This window comes from Berghia stephanieae, chromosome 11 (genome assembly GCF_034508935.2).
Source record: "Berghia stephanieae isolate SIO BIC M18660-M18661 chromosome 11, UCSD_Bste_1.3, whole genome shotgun sequence".
NCBI lineage: Eukaryota > Metazoa > Mollusca > Gastropoda > Nudibranchia > Aeolidiidae > Berghia > Berghia stephanieae.
In genome coordinates, this window is record NC_088370.1 from 4,140,315 (window position 1) to 4,167,240 (window position 26,926).

Sequence of the window (26,926 nt, forward strand, 5' to 3'; positions counted from 1 at the left end):
CTCTCTCACCCACTTCTTGAGATCGCCGATTCGTTCGCCACCATCGCGAAGTAATTTTGACCAGCAGTTAAGCTTAATAGCCAATATTCTCATCACAAACATATAACATAGAAACGATTGAGACATTGAGTATGCTCCGGTGTATGGGGTGAATTTTTAATTCAGAAAAGTGAGTGGAGCAGGCACTTATGTTGGTAACAACAAGATATGAAGTGAGTAGAAAAGTGCCAGAAGACAATAGACCCCATACACCGGAGCATACTCAATGTCTCAATCGTTTCTATGTTATATGTTTGTGATGAGAATATTGGCTATTAAGCTTAACTGCTGGTCAAAATTACTTCGCGATGGTGGCGAACGAATCGGCGATCTCAAGAAGTGGGTGAGAGAGGGATCTAGAAATGACTTTGGGTTTGAAACGAATATTTTTGTGTTCGTCGATAGCTCACACGGTAGAGCCACGCTCTCACCTGCCAGGCGGAGTTGTCGTACCAATAAAGTCGCAGGTTCAAACCCCACCACCGCCGCGAAAAAATTTTTTATTCTCTATTGTCTTCTGGCACTTTTCTACTCACTTCATATCTTGTTCTACTTATTCTTATATCTTTCTAACTATCTATCGTTTTCACCATTAAAAAAATCGGGGTTGGGAGGGGAGGGTTGGTATAAATTCCTAAGTTAAATGCAATTCAAATAATTGAGATTGTTGGGGATGCAAGACATCATTAGCTTATAGGCGTTTGACTTTTATTTTTCAGACCAAATTTGGTCCTTTATATTTGTTTTATCTGGCAACCCTGCTTGAAATTGAAAGTAGAGAAATTTGAAAAAAAAAAAATCCACGCTAACTACAAACAGACGAAAGTGTTGTGTTTGTGTTTGTTTTGGTTTTATTTCTCAATCTACACCCCAGACTGATTAATGGGTGGGTAAAATTTGATTATTTTGTAAAATAAGATTCATCCATGAATGAACCTGTTACTGTTAGAAAACGCTAAGACAAGAAAAAGAAGAAAAAAACCCAACTCCAACTCCAACCCAACGAACTCGAACAGAGTGAACATAGACTCTAGATCTATTTATTTGATCGATCAATGATTTTGATTCGGGAATCTGATGTCTGAACGGAGAAAAAATTAAAGTATAAAAAAATTGGACTCTTTATGAATGATAATGCATTGTGCATGGATGTTCCAGAAACAAATTTTGAGGCCTTCCGAATTCCGGAAAGCTCCTCGGTCTAGCTTTCATTATCCCCAGACGCATATTTGAAACTCCGCTCTTTTAAACAATTATCCAAATTCCAGAATATGGAATGTTTCCAAATGCACATAGAAATAAGGAAAGTTAATAAAATATCTATAAAAACATAAAATTAACCAACATTAAAATCAGTTGTTACTACGTATAGTATACACTACAATATACGTCGACTTCGAAGTGGGTGTCATGGCCGAATAGTTTAGTCGTCTGCCCTGGAAGTTTGACCAGAATCGACATTGTGGGTTCGAATCCTGGTAACGTCACTTTTTTTTTTTAAATTCCGTCTTCTTTTTACAGAACGTTGAAAGGAATAAATGTCCCATCCATCCTCCCCACACCTCTTTTTTTTAAATATTAAACTCTCTCTCTCTCTCTCTCTCTCTCTCTCTCTCTCTCTCTCTCTCTCTCTCTCTCTCTCTCTCTCTCTCTCTCTCTCTCTCTCTCTCTCTCTCTCTCTTGGTTTTTTTTTCTAGTTTCTAGCAAATATATCTGGGTGGGGATCCTGACCTCCCATAGCGGGCAGGGAGGTACATACTGTGTCTTCTATCCCCTTATATTTATATCTGTTTTCAAACATGCTTTCTGTCTTTGTCTCGGAATGAGATTACTTGGTTTTGTCCTGGCACTGGCCGGAATCTAGCTGGGAGGGAAACAGTCAAATGCATAGTTATTGTTTTGGGAGATGATATTTTTTTCCTTGTAAATCATCTCTCTGTTATGTATTATTATATTTGTTATTTTGAATTTATAATGTAGCATTTGAGTGTATTCCTCTTTGTTGGATTTTGTGCTTGTGTCTGGATGAGACTTATAGGTGATCTCAAACTAAGTACATTGGTGATATGCTCTTGGAATCTACATCTGATCCCTATTCGTTCCCAGTTCCCCTTTGTCTTACTTTCTCTTGGGTGCTTTAATTGTAATTCTAGAACTTTTTACTATCCCATTTTCTTCCTTTTTACTGGCGCTGATATAACCTAAATGTGTTGCAAGCGCCGTAAAACCCTTAAAAACAAAAACAATAGCAAATATATTCGTCCCCACTCCGATCTCAAATAGTGTCTAAAAAGAATAAATAATTAAAAAGCAAACAAACAAATATTCAGAGAGCGACCAAATGGTCAGATAGAGGATAGATATAATAATAATAATAATAATAATAATAATAATAATAATAATAATAATAATAATAATAATAATAATAATAATAACAATTATAATAATAATAATAATAATAATAATAATAATAATAATAATAGTAATAGTATGATAATAAGAGTATTAATAATAAAAATAATATTATTATTGATAATAATATAATAATGATTATGATGGTAATAGTAATAATAATAACAATTATTACAATAAATATTATTATTATTATTATTATTATTATTATTATTATTATTATTATTATTTGACCAAAACAAAAAAAAAACAATAATAGATCTAGACCAAATTAAATAATGAAATAATATTATCGGAGAAATAAAAAATTCAACTGATTAAAAAAACTCTTGCTCGGAACTCGGAACAAAAGTGAAAACAATGAACATCAATTGGGAAGAAAGAAAGAAAAGGTAAAAAAAAAAAAAAGTGTGCGAGGGGGGGGGGGGGGGGGGGGGTGTCGCGACTGGTTCGAATCTGTGCAGCTAAAAGGAGTAAAATGAAAGGTGGCCTAACCCACTGAGCTGTCTATCCACACCGCTATCGGAATATCTTAAATTCATATATGAGCTAAACATATTTCCACCATTTTTGCTTCCTTTTTTTGGTAGTTATTTTCATCTCTGATTCGAATAAAAATATGTTGTTGGATCTAGTTTTGTGGACGTGTGATACTAAATTATATTGTCTTGTGCGAAGAAGACAGGAAAATAACAGCAGGTGTCAGTTTTGGGTTTTGGGCTTTGGGGTGAACAACACCATGGCTTAGGAATTCGTCCGCGAAATAAAAAATAATTCCCGGTCATCCCCAAAATTGTGGCCAGAATGAGAAAATTATAGAAACAAGAGAATATCAATAAAGTTAACAGGTAGGTAGGTAGTGAAAAGTTAAATGGTTGGTGGACTATGAACAGATTTGATGATTAACAACTTTCTTCCTGGTTGAAAATAAAAAGTCGAATTGCCAGTTTGACGTTTTCAGATCAAAGTAACAAAAGAAATTTCATTGATCCATTTGCTTTAAAATAATTTTTTAAAAAGAGCTGGATTTGACATTTGATCACTATTTACTTTCATCTTATGTTAAATATCACTTGATATATTAACTGTTTTGGGACACAACCACTAGTATTTTTTCCAGAATATTTGGTATTTTTCACGTCTAGTTTGGCATTTTGCATAAAATCTTTCTGCCCACTTGCCACATGCGTCTGGTGATAACAAATTTTCATTATCCCCAGACAGGCGTCTGGGAATAATGACAGCCTTTCATCAATGCAATTTGTATTTTCATTCACTGTGGATCTTTAGTCAGGTGTTTATTTATTCAAATTGTCAATAAATAGATATATAGTGTAGCATTTTAAAAACTCGAGCACATTCATATACCTTGTAATAGATTAGTGAAAGTTTAAAATTTCCTAATTCTAAATATCGGAATACTTATCTGTTGCTGTTAGTCTCTATTCTAGTCATAGTCTAGTCTGATTCTGATTCCAGCCTGTAGACAGGTGCAGTGCCAATTAGGTTAAAATTTGAATAACACGATTTCACATGATCACTGTTGCATTATTTTTCACAGTATCTAAACGGTTCTGGTATCATTTTAAAGAGCAGAGATCAAGCTTTATTTTAATTTTAAGACCGGTTCTAGTTCTCCGAATGTTCAGGAAAATAAACTTGAACTCTATTTCTCCGAATCGTCAGCTAGCCTCCAGTAGCCGATGGGTTACGGATACGATGTCGATGCAAAAGTAAATTCTCAGAGTGGACAGTGAATTCTCATGATTCATCAAGCTAGCGTTTTTTAGGCACATTGTTGACAAAAACAGATTTTATCAAAATGTTGTGCTATCGCGAATACTCCATGGCGCGGTCACTTCTGCACTATCAAAAGAGAACAGAAGTAAACCTAAATATCAGCAAGTAGGCCTAACCAAATAAATCTTGAGAATGGAAACCATTCAGAGAAATAGAGATCAAGTTTATTTTCCCGAGCATTCAGAGAAATAGTCACTTTTTTTATTTTAATGTGATAGAAATCAATGTTGGTACATTATGTCAAAAATTATAATTTTATAAAAATTACGTCAATTTAAAACTTGTAATTATTTTCAAAATTGAGATAGCAAAAAAAAAAAAGAAAAGAAAATGCATCTAGATAATTCATTTATCCATGTTTATGTCAAATTTCATCAAGAATGAAGGCAGCGCAGGTTGTTTAATTTTGGCCACAAGTGACCAACCCTCTTTTCTCTATGCTAAAGTCCCGTTTCAATCAGTGGTCACCTTAACGAGAGGCTGTCCATCGGGGGCTCAGTCACAGATTTTGAGCTTTTTGCAATAGTAAATTTTGAGTAGTAAAATCATCATAACTTTGGAACCCTTTATCCTAGATCTAAAAGTAAGGTATCATATTAAATTTTTTTTTAAAGGCCTATATGTCTATGTAAAAAATGATTATTAATTTTTATTTTTGAAAAAATTATCAAACTATCTAATAATAGAGGCCTTCCTACTAACACTGCTACGAAAAATTCGTAGTCGTAGTCGTAGAGTTACGAATTTTTGACTCCAGCTAGAGAACTGCATAGAAGTTTTTGATTCAGGCAATCTTGTTGAAAAGGAGAGACTGGTTGCTTAGAAACTGTATTTAGGACTTTGGAGCAAATTTTCATATTTTGATTATGCTGAGGATTTATAATGCTGTTTATTGTGTGGGCTGTAGTTATTGCCAGACATGTCTGCCAATAAAGAAAAACCTGGACTTTTGATTATTGTTATTCACCTGTCTGACAGAAAGATTTTATTCAAAATGCCAAACTAAGTGTGAAATATACCAAATAATCTGAAAAAGTGCTAGTTGTTATTTGTGTCCCGAATCAGTTAATATCAAGTGATATTTAACACAATATGAAAATAAATGGTGCTCAAATGCAAATCCAGCTTTTTTATTGAAGTGGCAATTCGAACTCGTCTGAATAGTATCCAATGTGCAATAAGTAGCCTATCTTGAACTTGAATGTACATGCGCAAACACAGAAGGGAGACAGTACAGGCAGTAGGCGAAGGGTGGAACTTTGGAACTGAAAGAAAGCAGAAGAGTTCAGAAGAAATTCTGTTTTACCCGTATCAGACTGACACAGCTGATACCATTACTTCGTACTGTCCAATGATTGTTGCTTGTCTAACACTATCAGAATATTATTATTATAAAGGTCATATACTTATCCAATTTGTCGGCTACAGCCGAAAATGCCTGACAAAATAGACTCTGCAAGGACATTTTACTTGACTGTGTCATGTCATCAGGAAAGTATCGAGATGCATCTGTTAAACTGATTCCACAGCTCCCAAACATGTTACGAGATTTGGAGAAAAATAGCCTTTTTTTTTAGTGGGTTTTCCACAAAAGTTGCACCAATGTTGCAAAAAAGTATCAAAGTTGCACTACAGTTACAAAAAGTGGCAAAAGTTGCAAAAAACGCGAATTCGCGTCAAAGTTGTAATCGCGAATTTCTGACAGGACAGATAAAAGATCCTGTCATCACAAATTACCATCATTACTGCAATGGCTTCCCTAAAGCGCAGGGATCTCACTCTTCAACAGACGCTTCAATTAATTGCGATGCAGAATCAATTCCAAAGCAAACGCAAGGCATGCTAGCTATGAAGTACGGTGTATCAAAAGCCAGAGTCTCTCGTTTGCTAAAAAATACCAAGGATACCGTTGCAATCAAAGCGAGTAACAAATCAAATCTGGGACGTAAACAACAGAGAGATTGAAAGCAAGTTATCGTTGAAAATCATCTGGATTGGTGATAATTTAAACCAAGGCGCTCTACTGCCAGGAGACCTAATCAAGCCAAAGGCAACTGAACTGGCATCAACACAAGGCGTGTCTTTCTCCCCATCAGAAGGCTGGCTCACTAGATGGAAAGGTCGACACAACGTCTTGTTTAAAAAAGAACATGGCAAAAAACAGGATGCTGATGCTTCATGACTACTCTTTTTCAAAAACAATAATGTCACATTTTGTTGTCGACAAAGTGTGAAAAAGAAACAAAATTAAACATCCAGCTCCCCCTTCCAATGAAGTTATATCTTGAACATGACGGTCCCAAGCCCGGCCTGCAAAAACCTCAGAGGGGTGGGGGTTACTCATTGCAATTTTGTGGACAACGATGCCAAACATTTCTCTGCCGTCTATCTAAAGTGATGTGTTATTCAACACCCGGAACTAGGGGGTATCTTGTCACCAGATTATTTGACACCTGAGTCGTGCATGCGCCGCGTGTTGAGAATTAACAATTACCCACTCTCTATCTTCCGTTTAAGTGAATTCTATCAGTTATCAGTTTGGTGGTAGTGGAATGGTAATAAATCGTTTTGGCTCTTATTATTAGGTCACTTAAGTTAATAGGCTGAAGAAGGATTTTGGGCCGGAACTTTTTTTCATTTTTTTAAAGTTGTCATATTCATTTTGTTCTCTACTTTATACAGTCCAAAGCTTCTAGCAGCTTTGTATCACTTTATTGGCAGGAAGAGAGCTTTGCGGGACATATTTAAACGGAATTGATTTTTTTTTTTGTTATCATTGTCATAATATATTTTTGCAGATGGAAACAGAGAAACGATTAGTGGCTGGTCTGTCACCTCCCTGACTGACTTGCTAAACCAAGTCATGGTTCAGACTGGGTCCAGCAAAAAATACAGGACAGGTGTTACTCAGGTCATCAATTGGGGTGAGATTAAAATCCTGGGAAAGACTGCCTCGGAATGCTGTGATGCAGTCCAGCACATGACCAGCTTTGTAAGCATTCATTGGTTCTTTTTAAAGATTTTAACCTTTTAGAATTGCGGCCATGTTTTTCTCGAATCATAATATTTTTATGTCTCACATTATATGTTTGTAGCTACAGATTAATAAATAGAAATGAAGTCGAGTAGGAAAGTGTCAGAAGACGATAGAGAATAAAAACTTTGCGGAGATGAGGATTCGAACCGATGACCCGACTGTTGTGGCACCACTGAATGGCCATGAGATGGACGCTCAACAATTGCCATCATCCACTACTCGGTTGTTGATGGTGTTTCTCGTGGTCAGGTCAGGCAGTGGTGCTGTAAACTGTCAGGTCATGGATTCGAATCCTCATCATTGCTTAGATTTTATTCTCTATTGTTCTCTGGCATTTTTCTACTCACTTCATTTTTTGTTATTGATTTGTAGCTACAAACATCGAGTAGTGGATGATGTCGATTGTAGAGCATCCTCTCATGGCCAGGCAGTCGTGCCGTCACAATCAGGTCATGGGTTCGAATCCTCATTGCAGCAAAGTTTTTATTCTCTACCATAGTGGGCAGGGTGGCCCTTACTTCTTTCGCCTTATATCTGTTTTCCAATTTGCTTTCTGTCTTTGTCTTGGAATGAGATTACTTGTATTTGTTATTTTGAATGTCTAACGTAAGCATTTAAGTGTATTCCTATTAGTGAGATCTTGCACTTGTGTCTGGATGAGACATTTAGGTGATCTCAAAATATGTACACTGATAGTGTGCTCTTGGAATCCACATATGTTCCCGATTTGAACCTGTGGCGGGTTGTGTGTTATTTTTGTGGGATCGAGTCCAACCGATAGCTCAATGGTCTGGATTCGAACTAGTATGCACGCTATGGCTCTCGTTACCAGCTGCACCACTCAACCTATACCACAAACGGCTCAGGTTTAATCTAGGGGAGATCAAATATTGCCTTAGGGTCCCTTATAACTTAATTGTATTAATAACAAGTGAGTCAAGACAATAGTAACGCCCAATGCAATAATAACAATTCTATACATAAAGTTTAATTAGATTGTTACAGGAAAAGATAGAAGGAATAAGTATTTATTTGATATCAGGAAGAATAGCTCTATTTGAGTGGATCTAATTTATTATTTATTTAACTATTTATTTTGATATAATCATTTGTGTCTGTGGAAAATACATTTGAAAATGGTATAAGCTCGTTTGGCTTATCTTTATCCCGCCGGCTTGCTTGACTGAGGCAAATGTATCTGTTAGTTCCAGGGTTAGCGCCTGCTTGCAGAGTTTTCTGGACTTCACAACAGTGTGTTGTATTTAGAGGCTGACATCAGGGGTTTACCACTGTTCAAGGACTGGGATGCAGGGATTCGGCACGACTGGGTGCTACAAGGAAAAGGACCAGGACCTCCAGCCGAGATGACAAACTTTTACAAGTTTGAAATTGGAGAGATAGCTCTTCTTTCTTGGGATTCTTAGCGTGTGTGTGTGATTAAATTCAGAGATGAATTTGATTTTGTGGAATGAAAGAGCGCGTCTGAATTATGGGAATAGCCAATCAGAAGAATGTTCCTGTTTTAGATAGCCAATGATATCCAGATGCTTTGGTAAGAAAGAATAACGGATAATTACCGGAGAGCTAGACCTTAATTGTAATTTTAGCTACTCTTGAACGAGACAAGACCTCAGGGCCTATGCACGTTGGAGTCTTGTTTGGAAAAGGTAATTAGCAGCAGGCATGGATACAATGGGCAGACAATTTGAACAGGTAAATAAGCCTTAAGCTGAAAGTGAGTGTTCCGTTATACAATGGAAAGGTTTACCACCTAACAACCAAAATTTCCGTTAGAAAGATTTTAGAGCTTTATTGGAGAAAGACTGTCCATGTTTGAGTATTTTAAATGGAGGTGTTAATCAAATATATGTCTCGTCCACTAGGTTTGAAGTGGTTTTTAAAGGGACACTGACGAATGATAAAGAAACACGCAGTGAAAGAAAATCGTTCGTCACAGAGCCATTCCCCTGTCTTACTTTTTCCTCAAGTCCTTTTAATTGTAAATCTATAAAATCTTTTCACTCTCCAATTTTCTTCCTTTTTACTGGCGCTGATATGACCTAAATGTGTTGCAAGCGCTGTAAAACCCTTAAAAACATAAAAACAAACATTTATTCTCTAGTCTTCTGGCACTTTTCTACTTACTTCACTTCTTGTGCCCTCTCATTTTTCTGAATTATCTCCAGATTCAACCTTTTAAATTTTATTCATCCTCATCACTAGGTAGATTGTTAGGAATATATGTTTTTCTCTCCCTTGGAGTGTATATTGGTGTAGGTGTGCAAGCCCCTAATTTTATGTCAATTGTCTTTGTATTCATACTGTGTTTATTCATTTCAAAATTTTGCTTTAGCTTCTTGCATTTATGTATTTGTCAACTGTTTGATAACACATTTTTCCATGTTATAATTACAAATGTGAATTAATTTTCCTCTCAATCAAAAGTACCAGTCATCCATATATTTCAAGATTTGACATTTGACCAAGGACAGAGGAATACTACTACTACTACTACTACTACTACTACTACTACTACTACTGCTACTGCTACTACTACTACTACTACTACTACTACTACTACTACTACTACTACTACTACTCCTACTACTGCTACTCCTCCTACTACTGCTACTACTACTACTACTATACTACTACATTGTTATTATTATTATTATTATTATTATTATTATTATTATTATTATTATTATTATTATTATTATTATTATTATTATTATTATTATTATTACTATTAGTAATTGTAGAAGTGTGATATTATTATTTTATCTTGAGTAACAAATCAGAATCAGAGACACATAACAGTGCAAACATGGTTCAGTTGAAGTGTGAGACATTTTGTGTTAATGTATATAAACTGAATTTATAGAATTCAAGAGTATGTCATAGACATTGAGATGCTTGTTTGTGAATTAAAGTTAGAATCTCTGTTCTGTTGTATAAGAGAAATGGATGTGCGCTCTCAGCATAATATTAGAGGGATACTTTTGTGCGGCTATGTGGTCTTGTGGTATGAAACTCGCCTCTGGATCGGAAGGTCCTGGGTTCGAGCCTCTCTCGACACATAGTTGAGTCCTTGGAAAAGGCTCTTTTCTCATATTCTCTCACCGGACTTGGGTGTAAAATGAGTACCTGGTCGTTAACAGCATTATCTCTGTCCGAAAAAAATTGTAATGACGTCTAACGGGCGTCATGTGCCGTCCTACATGTTAAGTATTGCTGTTGGCCAGGGACCCCTTGTAAAGTGCTCTGAGCACATTTAGTGGATATTGCACTTTATAAAAGCTCAAATTTTTTTTTTTGATATTGAAAGAAATCCTGTTACACAAGGTTTTTCCAATTACTTAACTTTGCAAAGTGTGTTTTTATACAAGTCTTGTGAATTGCAAGGATAGATATTAGTATTAGCTTGAGTCAATCTTTATGGAGGGAGGTTTTAGATTGATCAAATGTTTCCTCCTCAGGTTCACAGATCACTCACTTACAAAGATGTATGTGCAGTTTTAGATTGATCAAATGTTTCCTCCTCAGGTTCACAGATCACTCACTTACAAAGATGTATGTGCAGTTTAGATTGATCAAATGTTTCCTCCTCAGGTTTACAGATCACTCACTTACAAAGATGTATGTGCAATGGCCTCGGAGAGACTGCATGGAGACAATGTCCCATTGGAAATGGTATGTATTTATTTAATAACTCAATTTAAGACAACGTGGTAAAATGCCCAGCTCACGAAACAATTCACTTACATCTGTTATCCCGATCCGCTTACATCTGTTATCTCGATTTTCACAATATTATTCGTATTAGCAGACGTGCCTACCATTCTGAAAAATCGCAATCCTATCCTGTTCCGAAATTTCATTGATCTAAAAAAAACCAAAAAACTAATAAACAAAAAAAGGTAGATAAAAGACGATTGCCATTTTTTGACACCTGTGCTCAGTTGCATGAATTTTGGTGATGCTCCTGTTTTTATGAAGTCTGTCAAGACTGGCTCTGTCTAGATAGACAGGCTCCAAATTTATAAAGTGACACACCGGTGGTGGTCCTGGATGAGTTAATGTGAAAGTGAACGGGATAGGGGGAAAGAAAGGGTGAGGGGAGGGCTCTAGATTTTTTTATTTTTTTTGTCTAAGTAGCTGTAGCATGATAGTACATTTGGTGGGCTTATAAGTTATATGGGCGTTTTTAAACATTACAACTTCTTTCTAGAGTCACTCTTCCTCTTACTATCTCCCTAAGGCTTATGACGGATGTCAACACAAAATATGCTCTCCTACACTGAAAATAAAACAAATGTTGCAAAATAATGATGTCATTGGTACTAGATGAAGTTCACTAGAGACCAGTTTGCCAGCTTGTACAATCTAAAAGTTTCTTATTTTGAATTGACATCCATTTCTCTCTGCCATGTGTTTACCCCATACCAACCCATCGAAGAAATTCTGGCCCAAACCGGCCTGTCAGTATTGTATTTCTGACCCCCTCTTTTGAGTTCCTGGTAATAAACGTTTGTGGTACTACCGACCGGTCGAAGTACTTGTATCTTATGCCAACATCCTTTCAACTAAATTTATCGACCTTCCTGACCATAACTTTTGGCACCTGTTTTTAAAAATGAAATTGATGGAAGAATTGAAAGCAAGATATTACATACTTGTGATTAGAGTGTGAACAAAAGTAAAAACAACTGAAGTGTGGAATGCTAACAAAAGGCAGGGTTCAACATTGATTAAAAGTGTATTCTAAAAATAAGTTTATAATTCATTTTGGCATAGAACTAACGTCATGGACAAACTGAAACTCACCCACCTCCTCCTCACTCCTTCTGTTCACCCGAACACTCCTTGTGAAGCCGTCTTGCACACAAGGCATATCCGATCCATCCATGCCGACGATCTTTGTCATACCTACACAGTAAAACATACACTTCCATCCGCTCCCACATCCATCCATCCATTCATCCCCCCAAACTGAATTGTTTCAGAATCTTCTGCTCGTCGAGTACCATGGTCTTCCTCTCACTTATTGTAAGGAAGCCACGATTGAGGAAGCCACGGTACGAAGTTAGCCCTGGCTTGTCTTCTGGAAAGGGGTTGGGTCTCCCTTCACACTTTAGGATTCTTTGGATGGTAAGACACAGATCTTCCTTGGTCTTGTCACAACCCCTCTTAGAAGTGATGCACCAACTTCTCTTCATACTCAGCAGTCAAGACAGTTATTGCTTGAGGGGACCGTTGTGTACCGTCCACATAATTGATCTACCAGGGTAATTTTAGGGACCCTGTTGTACGCTGCAGCCTGCCCTTTAGACATTTGGTCTGTCCTGACTGCTTTGACAGCAGCATCCATGGCCTGAGTGTTTTGCTTTCTTGGTATTTTTTTGGGGTGTTTTTCTCATTTTGCTGGAAAGCATGGATGCCAGTCTTCCGGCATATGCCGAAATTCCGGTTTCACAGCTCCCAAAATGGGAAGAAAAGAAAAATTTCCCGTAAATATAAGAGATAAACTTTTTGTCTACTCTTCAAGTGTGTGGAGTCATTTGACAGTCATTCAACAGGTACACGAAACTGGAAATTAATTTAATTATTATTATTAATATTATTACCATTAAAAAATAATTTTTTAAAATTAATATTTTTTTTGATGCCACAAATGAGATCTGATGCTCCTAAATTCTTTTTGTAACAGGTACCAGGCGCACCAAAAAAGCCATTTTCGGCCTACAATCTGTTTACTGATAAACAGATGAAAAAGTTGAAGAAGAAAAACCCTGAGCAGAAAATAGGTGATTTAAGTAGAATCATAGCCAAGAAGTGGAAAACGCTTGATCCATCAAAGAAGGTAAGTCATGATCCTACGAATAAATACCCAAGGAGGATGCCTTTTTCCGAGGAAAATTTCCGGCTATATTTTATTGTTCTGTTTTTTATATTTAAAATTTTTTTTTTTTTTTAAAGATGAAAATATAAGTTGTTTAAAGGCTACAGAAACCATATCAATATTTATGATAACATTTTTCAGGTCTATTTGTTTTGTTAACATCCTTGAATACCATAATCTAAATATGTGGTCCTCTATGTCAATCTGGTGTCATGCTATGGTGGGCCTATACCAGGAACATAAAGTTGAATTTAAATTTTAAGTAATCACAATTATGATATCTTTATCATTATTTTTATTGGCAAATTTTTTGTGGGGTTCCCAAAAAAATAAATTTCAATCTGCTTAGTAAGGGAATATCAATTTAATAATCATACCACCACTACTACTGCCACTACCACCACACCATCATCCCTACCACCACCACTACTACTACAACCACCACCACACCATCCATACGACCACCACTACTAACCACATCATCCCTACCACCACTATTACTACAACCACCACCACATCATCATCCCTACTACAACCACCAAATATAATTACACTTTCAACTTTTGAAATTCCACCGAGTCGTGTCAGAAATTGCTGCGAGACAAATTTTGGATCGCATCTCAGTAAATTTTAGTGACATTCAAATTTATAGGTTATGGTTGCATGGATGGGTCGTGATCTTCACTATGAAAAATTTCCTCCTTTATTGTGACCAGTCATTCTCACCCCTGCAAAGTGTCCCTCCTTTTTCACTATTTGTCACCATCAGCACAGATAAATAGCATCTATTAACAATCTGTCCCTCCAGGAAAATGCCATTTCCCCCCCCCCCCCCCAAATTATGACACAAAAATGCCCCCTTCCCCCCCCCCCCCCCCCCCAAAAAAAAAAGTGAAATTATGCGACAAATTATGCATTCAAAAAATACAAAGATTTGTTGCGATGCTGATGCCATTTATACCTAATTTATTCAAATAAGTCTTGAATGTTAGAGAAATAATAGATTATTACAATTACAATAAATAAGCAAACAACATACATACAGTTATAAAAGCAAGAAGAAAAGAAGTAAAAAAAAAGACTACAACAAAGATCTCAAGCCAAAACATTGAAAGCCGCTAAAAGTTGTCGCAATCGACGCCTGAATATCATAAAAAGGAAGAAAATAATACATATGAAGTTATGCAACAATTATTATTTTAAGCATTAATAATAACTATTGTTAGGCTCTATTTCTAGAATTTAAGAATAATAAAAATGACTGGAATGTCCTGCCACTGGGCATAACTGACGTTGAATGCTTGGAAACTTTCCAAACAGTTTTGAATACACTAGCTCGTCAAAGTTATTTTTTGTTTTGACTCGCAAACTAAAACTAGGAACAGGAAAAGACCTAAATCTAGGTTATGTTATATAACAGTCCAAACATTAGTTGTTTTGGGTCGGCTTTATTGCATACCTGCCGAATTTTTCATGATTTTACGAATTTTAGTCAAATTTCACGGCCAATTACGAAAATACGAAATTGTATAGAAAATTATGAATTTTAAATTCTCAGTAATACTTAAATAGTGATGATAATAATGAGAATTTTATTAATAATAATAATATATAATAATAACTACAATGATATTAATAATAGTAATGATAATGATAAAGCATTTCTACAGCAGATAAGCATGACGATGTAATGTTGAAGTGATCATCAAGTTCAAATTGTGGTTGTTCTTACACGATTTTAGAAATTACTAATTTCCTTGTCAAATTACTAAAATTTGACATATAAATTTACTAAATTTGACATTTTCAATTTGGCAGGTCTGTTATTGCGCATTAGTCCTTCCTGTTTTAGCTCTTTGAAAAGTTGGCTGCTATGACTATGACGTAGCTTTAAGACTTATTATGGAATTAATCTTTCGGTTTTTACTTGTGAGGAATTCAGTCTGATATTATTTATTATTCATTTATTTTTCCCTTTTTCTTACATGCTTACCCTCTGGAATGTCAATTCAAGAGCAGCATTCAGAATTTTTCGACAATGACAATGATTTTCCCTTCCTTTCTTTCAATATTTTCAGGATAAATATGTACAGCAGTATAAAGACAGACAGACTGTGTATGAGTGAGTATCATCTGAGTTTTGAGTCTCATTTTGCCAATATTAATTATTCCACAAAAATGAAACATTCCATCGTCACTATCACAGTCTTAAACTTAAATGGCAATATGTGGCAAAGTTCGGTAATGACCTCAATTCTGACCTTCCAGTCAATGTGTTGTTGTGGAACTTGTGTTATTATATAGTTGACATTTTGGTCTCTTTGTCTTTGTCTTTTTAAAAATTAATTAATGGACTGGGCTTTTTTATACTGAATTACGTTTGATAGTGGAGGTTGGTCTTCTTTATGTTCTTTATTTGAACAAATTCTCTTTGTTTTTCTTTTTCTTGAGCGCTTTTTAGCCAAATCTAAAATATTTTGACCTTATCTTCCTTTTTACGGGCGTTAAAATAAGTAAAAGGTCTTGCAAGCCTTGTAAAACCCTTGAAAACAAGAAACAATTAATGCAGGTACATTTATTTTACAAAACTCATATTTTAATGTGAATGATTAATTGATTTCAATTGCCATTTATATTACGCTCATTTGTGGATTGACCATACCGCATACAATTTTGAACCAAATTTTCATTCCAAGTGGTCCATGTCTCACGTTAAACACCCTTTTTTTTTTTTTTACTCCATTCTTAGTGATCTACTTTTCTGAGCCATTACCCAAACCAAATTTTGACAAGATGATCAAAAAAATTATTTTCATTCACTTTTCAATATTTTTTTCTAATCCTTTGATACAGTACTGCTTCACGTAAGCTGGAGGTGAAACAAATCAAAGACAAATTAACACCATATGACGTTTTCTCTTGGTCAGATGGGGTATGTATACACAAAATTTTAAAAATGAATGAATATTAAGTCTTGTCAAGGAGGTCACTGTTGCCATGTCTTCTATCCCCCTATAATACTTTCTACAGTTTGCCTTCCGTCTTTGTTTTGAAGTGACATTATTTGGTTTTGTCCGGACCCTGGCCAGAGTCCTTAGCTTGGGAGAAGCAGTCAATTGTTTTAAATAAAAAAGAAGTTTTGGGCAATAATGTTGGGTTTTTTTTTCCCTTGTAAACCTTCTCTCTGTTGTGTACTGTCATAGTTTTTGTTTTGAATATATTTTGTAAACATTTGAGTGTACTCTTCTTGGTGGGATCCTGTGCTGATGTCTGGATGAGACTTTTAAGGGATCACAAAGTACATTGTTGGTCTGCTTTTGGAATCTACTTCTGTGCCTGATTTTACCCAGTTGCCTTTATGATTTTTTAAATATCTTCCTTTTCACTGTTGCTGATATGACCTAAATGTGTCATAGGCGGCGGTGTAAAACCACGAAAAGCAAAAACAAAACTAGACAATATTTCGTTCAAGCATGTCCATGAAAGTCGGAAATTTCTTAATTGGAGATAATGAGATGGAGAGTGAAATTTCCTTTAAAATGAGAAAAATTAGGATCGGTAAAAATTCGAAAACGTGATTCAGCCACCTTTTCCGTGTATGGAGGTGTGTCATTGTGTCAATATGTTTGCTGTGTAATCATTTAACAATGGTATAAAAACGGTGATGAAATAAGAGTAAAGTAAATTACTTAAAACATAATAGTAAAAAATTGACAAAGGACAACGACTGTGAACAAAGTAATTATTCTTTTATTGGCTGTAATTGTTTCACTATTTATAAGATAGACCTGTAAATTTTCCGACTATTGTCGGATTTACGATAGTACGATTTTGCTCTATAAGTGCTAATATTTATTTTTAAAAAAATTAATAGTAAAAATAAAATTCGTAACGTCAAAGAACAGAACCAATAAGAAAGAAAATAAAAGAGTTTTATTTCATTCCTCGAAAAAATCAGATTTTATTCCGTTTCAAATGCCGACTTAAAAAAAAAAATGACAAAACTTTTTATTTGTCGCATCAAAGACAAAACAAAACTAGGCCATCTATCAGTTAGTTATATTATCATGCCACCTACACGCTCTGCTAGACGTGGCTGTATTCACTGCCTGGCTACTGTGCCACATCAGCGAGAGAGGGTCGCGAAGTTCGTGCGAGTCGTCGAACACACACCTAGTCAGTAAATAACTATTCATTGGTTCCGTGTAGATGTGAGCGGGAAAAAAAAATGCGAAATAATTATTTTTCTTCAAAATAAATATTCTTCTTCGAAAGCTCTCACACGACCGCACCACCTCTTCTTCTTCTTTTTCTTCTTCTTCTTCTTCTTCTTCTTCTTCTTCTTCTTCTTCTTCTTCTTCTTCTTCTTCTTCTTCTTCTTCTTCTTCTTCTTCTTCTTCTTCTTTTATAAGAATTAATCCAAATAAACGAAAGAATCAGCGTAAAAATTTAACACAAACAAACAGGACCGAAGATACGCAGCTTCCTGTGTCAAGCACAAGATACACATTGTATTGAATGAATAGGGAAAATATCATGGGTGCCAGTTTTCTGGTTCATGCCGGAATTCCGGTTTCGCGATATCTCGAAGTTTAATACCTCTGCTTTCAGTGTTTTGAGTAAAATAACCTAATAGTAATAGCATCGGTAAAAATTCGAAAACGTGATTCAGCCACCTTTTTAGTGTATGGAGGTGTGTCATTGTGTCAATATGTTTGCTGTGTAATCATTTAATAATGGTATAAAAACGGTGATGAAATAAGAGTAAAGTTTAGGCCGCATTTTCAGTAGGAACATTTTCAGGTTTGGCAGTGTCGTTATTTTAGTTTCAGGTTTCAGCACTTCTTCCTGCTGGCACCCATGGAAAAAATTAGTAATCAATATTTATTAATTTGTTTGTTTGATTCATTGTTTATTTATCTATTTATTTATGTGTATTTGTGCATATTCTAGCATTCAAATAGTGATTGTAAGGCAGCCTACAGGGCTCTTGGAGAAAAGGAAATATTGAGATGGATTTGGAAAGCGGTGGAAGAGTGCCAGAAGAGGAAGGTAAGTGAAGTGTCATTGGTAACATGAAGAAATTTCAAACAAAAACAAAAGACTTGTGCTTTTATATAGAGTGCAATATCCACTAAATATGCTTAAAGGGTCCAAATATGCTTCAAGTGTCCAAAGCCAGCAGCAACACTTAATACATAGGATGTGACACCAGGCGCTATAAGGTGCAATTAGTTTGGGGTTTTTTTGTTTTGTTTTTTTTTTTATACAGAGACAACTCTGTTACTGGTACTCATTTTACATCTGAGTGTTGGGAAAGAATCTGAGTAAAGAATGGGCCATCCACAGTGAGACTGAAACCAGTGATTTATTGGCCTGAAGGAAGTGTCATATTTTAAAGCGACAAAGCCATATTGTAATCATGAAGATTATTTTTTTAGCATGCCTCCCTGCATATAGTGTAAGGTACCATAAGGAAAACCCATGGACATTGTATATGATGTTTCACAGGGAAAAAAATGTTGGACAAGACAGATTCGTTGTTTGTATTTTTTTTTTTTGGTTATATTATTTTTACAGACTTGCCAAATAAATTACATTTCAAACAGCAAATTTGTCAAAACATATGCAGTGTACTAGGTAAGAAAACTTCCAAGGATATGTTGAAATGAAATTGTGCATGGTAGGGTTACATCAGCTAGGCTATTGGAATTGTGTTTGGTTGAGCTGTACTTTGACAAAATCAATGGATGACCCAGGCAGTTATAACTATATACATTTTCTCCTGCAGAAGATGTCTTTAAATTTCGAAGACCTTTTTCAGTCCCTTCACTTCTGGCTTCTCTGCTTCCTCATTTATTCTACCCTACAATGGAAAAACATTTCATTTGTTTGGCTTGAAAACTTATTGATGAATTAGTGTAATCCTCCAATTTGTCTCAATTTTTAATCTCAGACCTCTAAAAGAGTCTCGGGTTTAAGAATTTCTTGGGGTCATCTTGATTGACATGAAGTATAAGTTGTCCTACCAAAATGATCCGGGCCTGGAAATTTACTTAAAGGCCACACTTGTAGTGTGTCATATTATGATACCCGTGCTCAAGTTCATGAACCTTGACGACACTCATTTTTATCACATCTGCATTGAAATATCAAAATTGGATGAGTTGGTGGACAGTTCATTATTTATAATCAGGCATTTATTACCTTAACTCACTCAATCCTAGAGACTTTTGCTGTTTTTCAAAATTGGAAAAATTGTATTAAAAACATAAGCTTTGATACTACGCCTGTAATTTGTCTCAGAAAAATGTAATAAATAGGCATGGAGTAAAAGTAACTCAGGTAAACTACGGATATAGTCGGTGTTAGGGTTGAGTGAGTTAAAGGCCAGTGTAGAAACTTTATAAAGATGGTCAAGAAGAAAAAACACTGATGTGTAAGTAATGTTCTGAAAGATTCCACATACAGGAGGGTGTTTGTCATTGCAGTCTTTATGAATGAGGCATCTTTGTAATCGTAGGACAAAAGTCTGCTTTTTAGTTTTCAGTCCATAGCTGCAAGTAGCCTAGTAGTATTTAACACTGTAATATTAATATTTAGACCGCTTTTCTCCATTCATGTTTTATTTTTTTCTTTTCTCTTTTTAACAGCTCGCTTGTGACAAAGATGAAAAGGCTCCACTCCTTGAACTGAAAGATTTTGAAAGAAAGATTCTTTACAAGAGTGAAGGAATTGATGAAAAGCCTGCAAAGTATGATCCTTAACTTTTATCAAAATAAATAATAATGTGAAATTGAATGTAAGCTTCAATTTAATTACAAAAACAGATCAAATGAACGTTTCGGGTTTCCCCTTTATCAACAAAACAGGATGAATGAAACACCACAGATGGATGAGATCTCATCTGTGTGTTTGGAACCTAGCAAGTCCGATTTTTTGTTTTCTTTTGTCTATCTCTTGTCACCACTCCTTTCTATTGCATTGTTGTCATTAAAAATAATACAATAATATTAAAATTTCGTTTACTAATCAAATAATATGATTCACATATTATATCTTCCTTCCAAAATAACAGTTATAACGTCTGTATTTCTAAAAAGCCCAATAGAATATTTAGGGGCCCCAATAGCTCAGTTGATAGAGCACTCTCTTTATACGCAAAGGGCCAGAGATTGATCCCGGGTGCAGTCGAGCTTTTTTTTTCTGGACTCCCTGTCTACTCAGCAGTGAATGGGTAGCTGGCTAGATCTGGCAAAAAGTAATTTGGGATAGACTAGCGTCCTATCCAAAGGTAGAAATATTTATTAAAAAATTTTTTTTTTTTTTTTTAAAATTGAGCTTTTATATAGAGCAATATCCACTAAATGTGCTCAAAGCGCTTTACAATGGGTCCCTGACCAATAGCAACATGTAACATGTAGAACGAGACATGACGCCTGTTAGGCGATGTTACAATTTTTTTTCCGACAGAGACAACACTGTTGACGACTAGGTACTCATTTTACACCTGAGCACGGTGATAGGATGTGAGTAAAGAGTCTTTCAAGGACTCAACTAGGCGCCAAGCGAGGCTCGAATCCAGGACCTTCCGATCCGAAAGTGAGTGTCATACCACAAGACCACATAGCCACACAAAAAGAGAGAAAAGGAATGGAGACAAAAAAAAGCCCCAAAAACAAATCAAAACAAACTCTTCCCATACTTTTGGTCCAGCATGCCCCAGACACAAAATATTAACAATCCCTTTTCCTTTCAACTCCCTAACATTGACCTGACACGCTCCATCAATCTTAGCAGACACACACACACACACTCACACAATTCTTGTCACTCCTGTGTAATAGCGCTATCTGCACAGCACACATCACTCTCCCTCTCAACGAAGCTGTTTCAGCTCTCACTTTCACTGAGAACCTACTGTAGACCACGGTTTTCATCGTGTAACGGTCCCAATGGTCCTTCAAGAATGAACGGTCGCAACGGTCCCTCAAGAATGTTCAATGTCGAAAAGGACCGGTTCTAGGAACCGGAACCGGTCCTTGCGGTTCTCATTCCCCAGGAACCGTAGAACCGTGGTCCTTAAGCTTGTCTAGGACCGTCCCGCATGACAACACACATTGGAGAGCGAAAGCATAACTGATAAACCCTTTGTAAACAGGAGAAATATACATTCTAACGTTGTTGAGATGTTTCATCTCTCAGGCACTAGTCCGCGCATCACACTTTTATGTATTCACGGGACTCACCACACCCCTTTTTCCTGCCATCTTCTAAACCCTGAAATAACGACACCCCTGGATTAAGACATAATTTTCCGGTCCCGGGCAATGTCGTTATCCAAGGGTTGCATTGTAGTATATATATAAAAATTGTTTTAACATGAAGCTTGTCTGGTATTTTAAAATTTTGTTAAATCATTTTTTATTTTACCAGTCATTCGGTATACTTTTTGTTGTTGCAGAACCTTACAATCCTTTTATAGAAAGAACAAAAGGTTTCACTCTGGCAACGAGAACTTGGGGGCATTGAATACAGAATACAAGTCATTGACAGAAAAACAGAAAGAAAATCTGTCAATAATATTTGCAAGGGTATGGCCTGCCTTTTTTCTTTTTTTTTTTTTCCTTTTACTGCCAAGGCATCTGTGTTTATGTTTATTGATTTTATTTTATATTTGATTTACCTCTAACTTTAATAAAGATGTTTTTATATGGTGCTTTCACTCCCAATCTCAAAAAGCCTTTTCTGACTGAAGTGTTTTGTCCTCCCTGTAGTGTATTTGGAGGCACTTACTATGTCTTCTATCACCCTATATCTGATTATCAACTTACTTTCTGTAAGTCTTGGAATGAGATTACTTGGTATTGTCCTGGTCCTGGCCGGAATCTTTGGCTAGGGGGGGGGGGGGGGGGGGGGGGTTAGTTTTGGATGATGCTATTTTTTCCCTTGTAAATCAACTCTTTATTATGTACTGTTCTACTATTGTTTCGTGTATCATGATTTATAAGCATTTGAGTGTATTCCCCTTTGTGGGAAACTGTGTTTCTGTCTGGATGAGACTTTTAGGTGATCTCAAACCAAGAACATTGATGGTGTGCTCTTGAAATTTTCATCTCTCCCCTCTTTTAACCATCCCCTGTGTCTCAGTTTCTTGTATGCTTTTGATTGTAAATCTATAATTTTTTTGACTATACCATTTTGTTTTCCTAGAGACATTGATACAAAAAGTAGTAAAGTAGTAATGATTGCATTTGATTAGTTCTCCCCCCCCCCCCCCCTTCCTTCACATACATGCCGAATCTTACGACTTTTAGACAAATTTCATGGCCAAATACGAAATTTTATGGAAAATTACGAATTTTTAATTCTTAGTAATACTTGAATGATAATAATAATAATAATAATGATAAGAAGAAGAACAACACCAACTACTACTACTACTACTACTACTACTACTACTACTACTACTACTACTACTACTACTACTACTACTACTACTACTACTACTACTACTATTATTATTACTACTACTACTACTATAATAATAATGATGATGATGATAATAATAATAATAATAATAATAATAATAATAATAGTATTGTGGTTGTTCATGTACAATTTCAGAAATTACGAATTTCCTTGTCAAATTACTAAAAATTGACATTAAAATTACTACATTTGAAGTTTTCAATTTGGCAAGTCTGCCTTCATAATCCTCTTTATTTTTCTTATACGAATACAGGAATTGGATCAGTATGTGACCAACCTGACAAATTATTTGGAGAGGAGGAGTGGGACACTTGTAGAGGATGAGGATCAAAATTGGCAGGTTCAAATACTGACTTACCAGGTATGACAAGAGTCTTTAGCCAGTTTACAAATTTCTGAGAAGTCGCAACCCATTTGGGTCTATGTAATTGTTACTAGTTTTGGGTCTACTTAGGTGTTTTCAACCCATTTAGATTTCCTTAGTCTTTGTAGTTAGAAATTTTAACCCTTAAAGGTCTAACTAGGACTTACAGAGATCCCAACTTTCACGGATTGCCTTGGAAATTCCTGGATTTCACTCTCTTGTTTTTTTAATAGAATTTTCCGATATTCTCAATCATTGAATTTGCTATTTATTTTTTACCTAAACTGCAAATAAGTATGATAAACCAACATTGATTTTAAGACTGCTTCCATATCCCGCTTAGTTTTCTCTGCATATTGCAGTATTTACATTTTCTTGTATCGCATTGTTTTTTGGGGGTGGTGTTTCATTCATCCTGTTTTGTGGATAAAGGGGAAACCTGAAACGTTCATTTGATCTGTTTTTGTAATTAAATTAAAGCTTACATTCAACTTCACGTTATTATTTATTTTTACATAACTCTCTGGCCTGGGAAGATTTTCCCTCTTTTCGATTTTAATCTGTACTGATTATAATTTGCAACCCTTTCAGATTATAACTTAGTTGTTAAAATTAACTCACTCACTCAACCCTGACATCGACTCTATCCGTAGTTAACCCAGGTTACTTTTACCCCATGCCTATTTATTACATTTTTCTGAGACAAATTATAGGCGTAATATCAAAGTTAATGTTTTTAGTTTTTGTATGTTAATAATAGTTGAATAAAACTATCTACTTACATGCTCATTTTTTAATACATTTTTTTTTTCAATTTTGAAAAGTAGCAAAGTCTTTAGGATTGAGTGAGTTAAAACCCTTTGAGGTCTACATTGGTATTTGAAGCCTCTTAGGTCGTCGAAGTAGTTACTAGTCTTTAACACTTTAGGGGTATGTTGTTAAAAGATGTAATCTCTTTTTTGTCATTTTAAGAATCGGGTCATGTCAGAGTACGGTGAGAGAATGTGAGTAAAAAGTCTTCTCCAAGGACTCAACTATGCACCGAGCGAGGCTCGAACCCAGGACCTTCCGATCCGAAAGCGAGTGTCATACCACAAGACCACATAGCTGCACAAGTAAAGCCGAACAAATCCAGAAGTTTGTATGTTGCGGCTATTGTGGTTTTGTGGTATGCCAATCATCTTCAGACATAGCTTTGAGTCTCACTCTGAGTGGTGCATAGTTGAGGTCTTAGTAAAGGCTCTTTACTCACATTCTCTCACCGTACTCAGGTGTAAAATGAGTAGGTACTTGGCTGTTGTCTTTTAGAAAAAATTATGTTGCTTAACAGGTGTCGTGTTTTGTCCTATATGGTAAGTGTTGCTATTGGCTAGGGACCCCTCTATAGCGCTTTGAGCACGTTTAGTGGATTTTGTGCTATATAAATGCTCTAGTTTTTTTTAATATCGGTGTAAAATGAGTACATGGCCAGAAATAAATTTTCTCTATCGCCAAAATGAAACTGATAATTTTTAATTGTAGTATCATTTTTTATTGTTTTCCAGAAAGTTTTGAGGCAAATCAAGGCAGCAAATTTCAAAAGAGAACAGAAAGTATGTCACCTTCCCCATCTCGTTCTATCCTCCTCCTCCTCCTCCTCCTCCTCCTCCTCCTCCTCCTCCTCCTCCTCCTCCTCCTCCTCCTCCTCCTCCTCCTCCTCCTCCTCCTCCTCCTCTTCTTCTTCTTCTTCTTCTTCTTCTTCTTCTTCTTCTTCTTCTTCTTCTTCTTCTTCTTCTTCTTCTTCTTCTTCTTCTTCTTCTTCTTCTTCTTCTTCTTCTTCTTCTTCTTCCACCCCAGTATAGAGTCAATGATGCATTTTCCTAAGCACAGTCAGGATATGGAATTCGCTCCCCGACAACATTAGTAGAAAGTCTGACTGTGATAAAATAAAATTCATTATCCAGTCAGGAAAAGTTTCTGTCCCAAGTAGAGATGAAGTGAGTAGGAAAGTGCCAGAAGACAATAGAGAATAAAAAATTTTCACACCGGTGATGGGGGTTTGAACCCACGATCTTACTGGTACGACAATGCCGCCTGGCCGGTACGATCCTTGGAAGTAGAACAGAAACAAAAGTAACACATGGAAAAGATATTCTACAGATGTTTTCAATCAATGTCAAAAATTCTTTGTATCATATAACTGATTCACCAATCATTTTACAAGGTAAAAATAAAAAGTAATTGACAACTTTACTCATTCCTCTCAGTGCAATGTGTAAATGAAAACAGTAAGATATGATGGTGGGTTTGAGTATAATAAAATGCCCTTTTTAGGAAGTTAATTAAATTGTGATGAATCGTGACCATCGCATTATGACTATTACATGCTTGGCAGATCTAAGAGAAAAAAGAACCATCATCAATGATTGTTTGTGATTTGATAATCTGATATTAGAGCTGGTCTTTGCAGCCAGAGGAGTCTCAGTACTCAGACAGTGAAGTAAAAAAATATAAGTTCATCATCACATCGCCAGCTATTACCATCTGGAATTAACTCTAGTACCGCATTGGGGTCAACCGGAAATAACGACCGGTTCCCAGTACTTGCCTAGCAAGTTTGAATGACGTTGCTAACATATAGTGTCACTCGGGTTTGATCGCGTCATTTCATGCATCAAAAACTAGCTTCATACTCAACCCAAACAGCTTAAATAAACTGTTTGCTGATTGGCTGAAACTAATAATATCAACCAATCAAACTTCAGCTTTTATTTCATAAAGAACACAATGGAATTTTTACTGAATCAAGGTCGGGTCTGTGTTACGTTTCTACAACTGATGCGCGTGTCACTCGGAAAAGGTGTGTTACATTAAAACGACTGTCGCGGTATTGGGGTCGGAATGGTGTGTTACGTTTATACAACGGTCGAGGATCAGGGGTTATCCCACATCACCTACTATAAACTTGGGAATAGGTAATACTAAGAATCAGGTATAATGGGAGACGTCTCACTTTGGGACCTTTTTATTAGATGTGAAAAGTCATTAAAAAGGATGTCTTTTCTGGTGACCTGATCATGATCGGTTGATTCTTTTCTAAATTGTGACATTTTGAGATTATGGCTTTTTTAAAAATTAACTATATAATGATCTTGATTCCAGTCAAATTGATTCTTGTTGTGATTAAGAAGAGGGCAATGTGCAATGATGATTTTGACCAGGAATTGAAACTAAAGTACTAGAGGAAAAAGTGCAACCTTAGAATGAAGCACGGTTGCCAATTTTCCATATATTTTTGGGATTAAGTACATTTAAATAACTCCGTATATTTTCCGATCACCTGGCAAATTCAAGAAAAAGAAGCTTTGATAACTTTAGTCTTGCAGTGGATAACACCCCTAAGAGACTGAAATTGTGACTTTACAATCCATCACCCCCATCTATTTAACTCCAGAAAATGAGTATTAAGATAATATCACTCTTGACCTATTGCTATTCTGTAGACTTACTGGATGTTGTAGTCAGGAGTAGTGAAAATATGGGACTGGAACTAATATATCTAAAACAGAATGTATGACGGTATCTAAAAATAATAACCCACCAGCCTGTGTAATAACAAGCAGAGGACAAACAATACAACAAGTTGAATGTTTCAAATATTTAGGCTTCAATGTAACATCCAATGGAAAATCAGATTGTGAAATAAAGAAAAGAATAGGTATGGCGAAGAATGCATTCAACCAGCTGCATACAATTATGAAAAACAGGAATATTAGCATGAAAACAAAAATCAAAGTCCTGGATTGCTATGTACTGTCTGTGCTGCTATATGGTTGTGAGAGCTGGACCAGCGGGTGGTTGGATGGGAGCATCACCCTTGAATCATATACCTATGATGTTC

At 35.8% G+C, this 26,926-nt stretch overlaps 1 protein-coding gene across 1 annotated transcript in view; it reads left to right on the forward strand.

Moving 5' to 3' along the window:
- Nucleotides 1-793: 793 nt before the first annotated feature.
- LOC144956522 (nucleolar transcription factor 1-A-like) overlaps nucleotides 794-26,926 on the forward strand; it is a 33,795-nt gene continuing 7,662 nt past the window's right edge. The window contains exons 1-11 of the mRNA XM_078887070.1: nucleotides 794-925; nucleotides 7,050-7,243; nucleotides 10,901-10,981; nucleotides 12,999-13,151; nucleotides 15,269-15,312; nucleotides 16,044-16,122; nucleotides 18,144-18,242; nucleotides 19,844-19,944; nucleotides 21,655-21,784; nucleotides 22,936-23,043; nucleotides 24,591-24,638. Coding sequence (XP_078743196.1) covers nucleotides 922-925; nucleotides 7,050-7,243; nucleotides 10,901-10,981; nucleotides 12,999-13,151; nucleotides 15,269-15,312; nucleotides 16,044-16,122; nucleotides 18,144-18,242; nucleotides 19,844-19,944; nucleotides 21,655-21,784; nucleotides 22,936-23,043; nucleotides 24,591-24,638 — 1,041 coding nt within the window. The 5' untranslated portion in view covers nucleotides 794-921. The remainder of the gene's footprint in view (nucleotides 926-7,049; nucleotides 7,244-10,900; nucleotides 10,982-12,998; nucleotides 13,152-15,268; nucleotides 15,313-16,043; nucleotides 16,123-18,143; nucleotides 18,243-19,843; nucleotides 19,945-21,654; nucleotides 21,785-22,935; nucleotides 23,044-24,590; nucleotides 24,639-26,926) is intronic.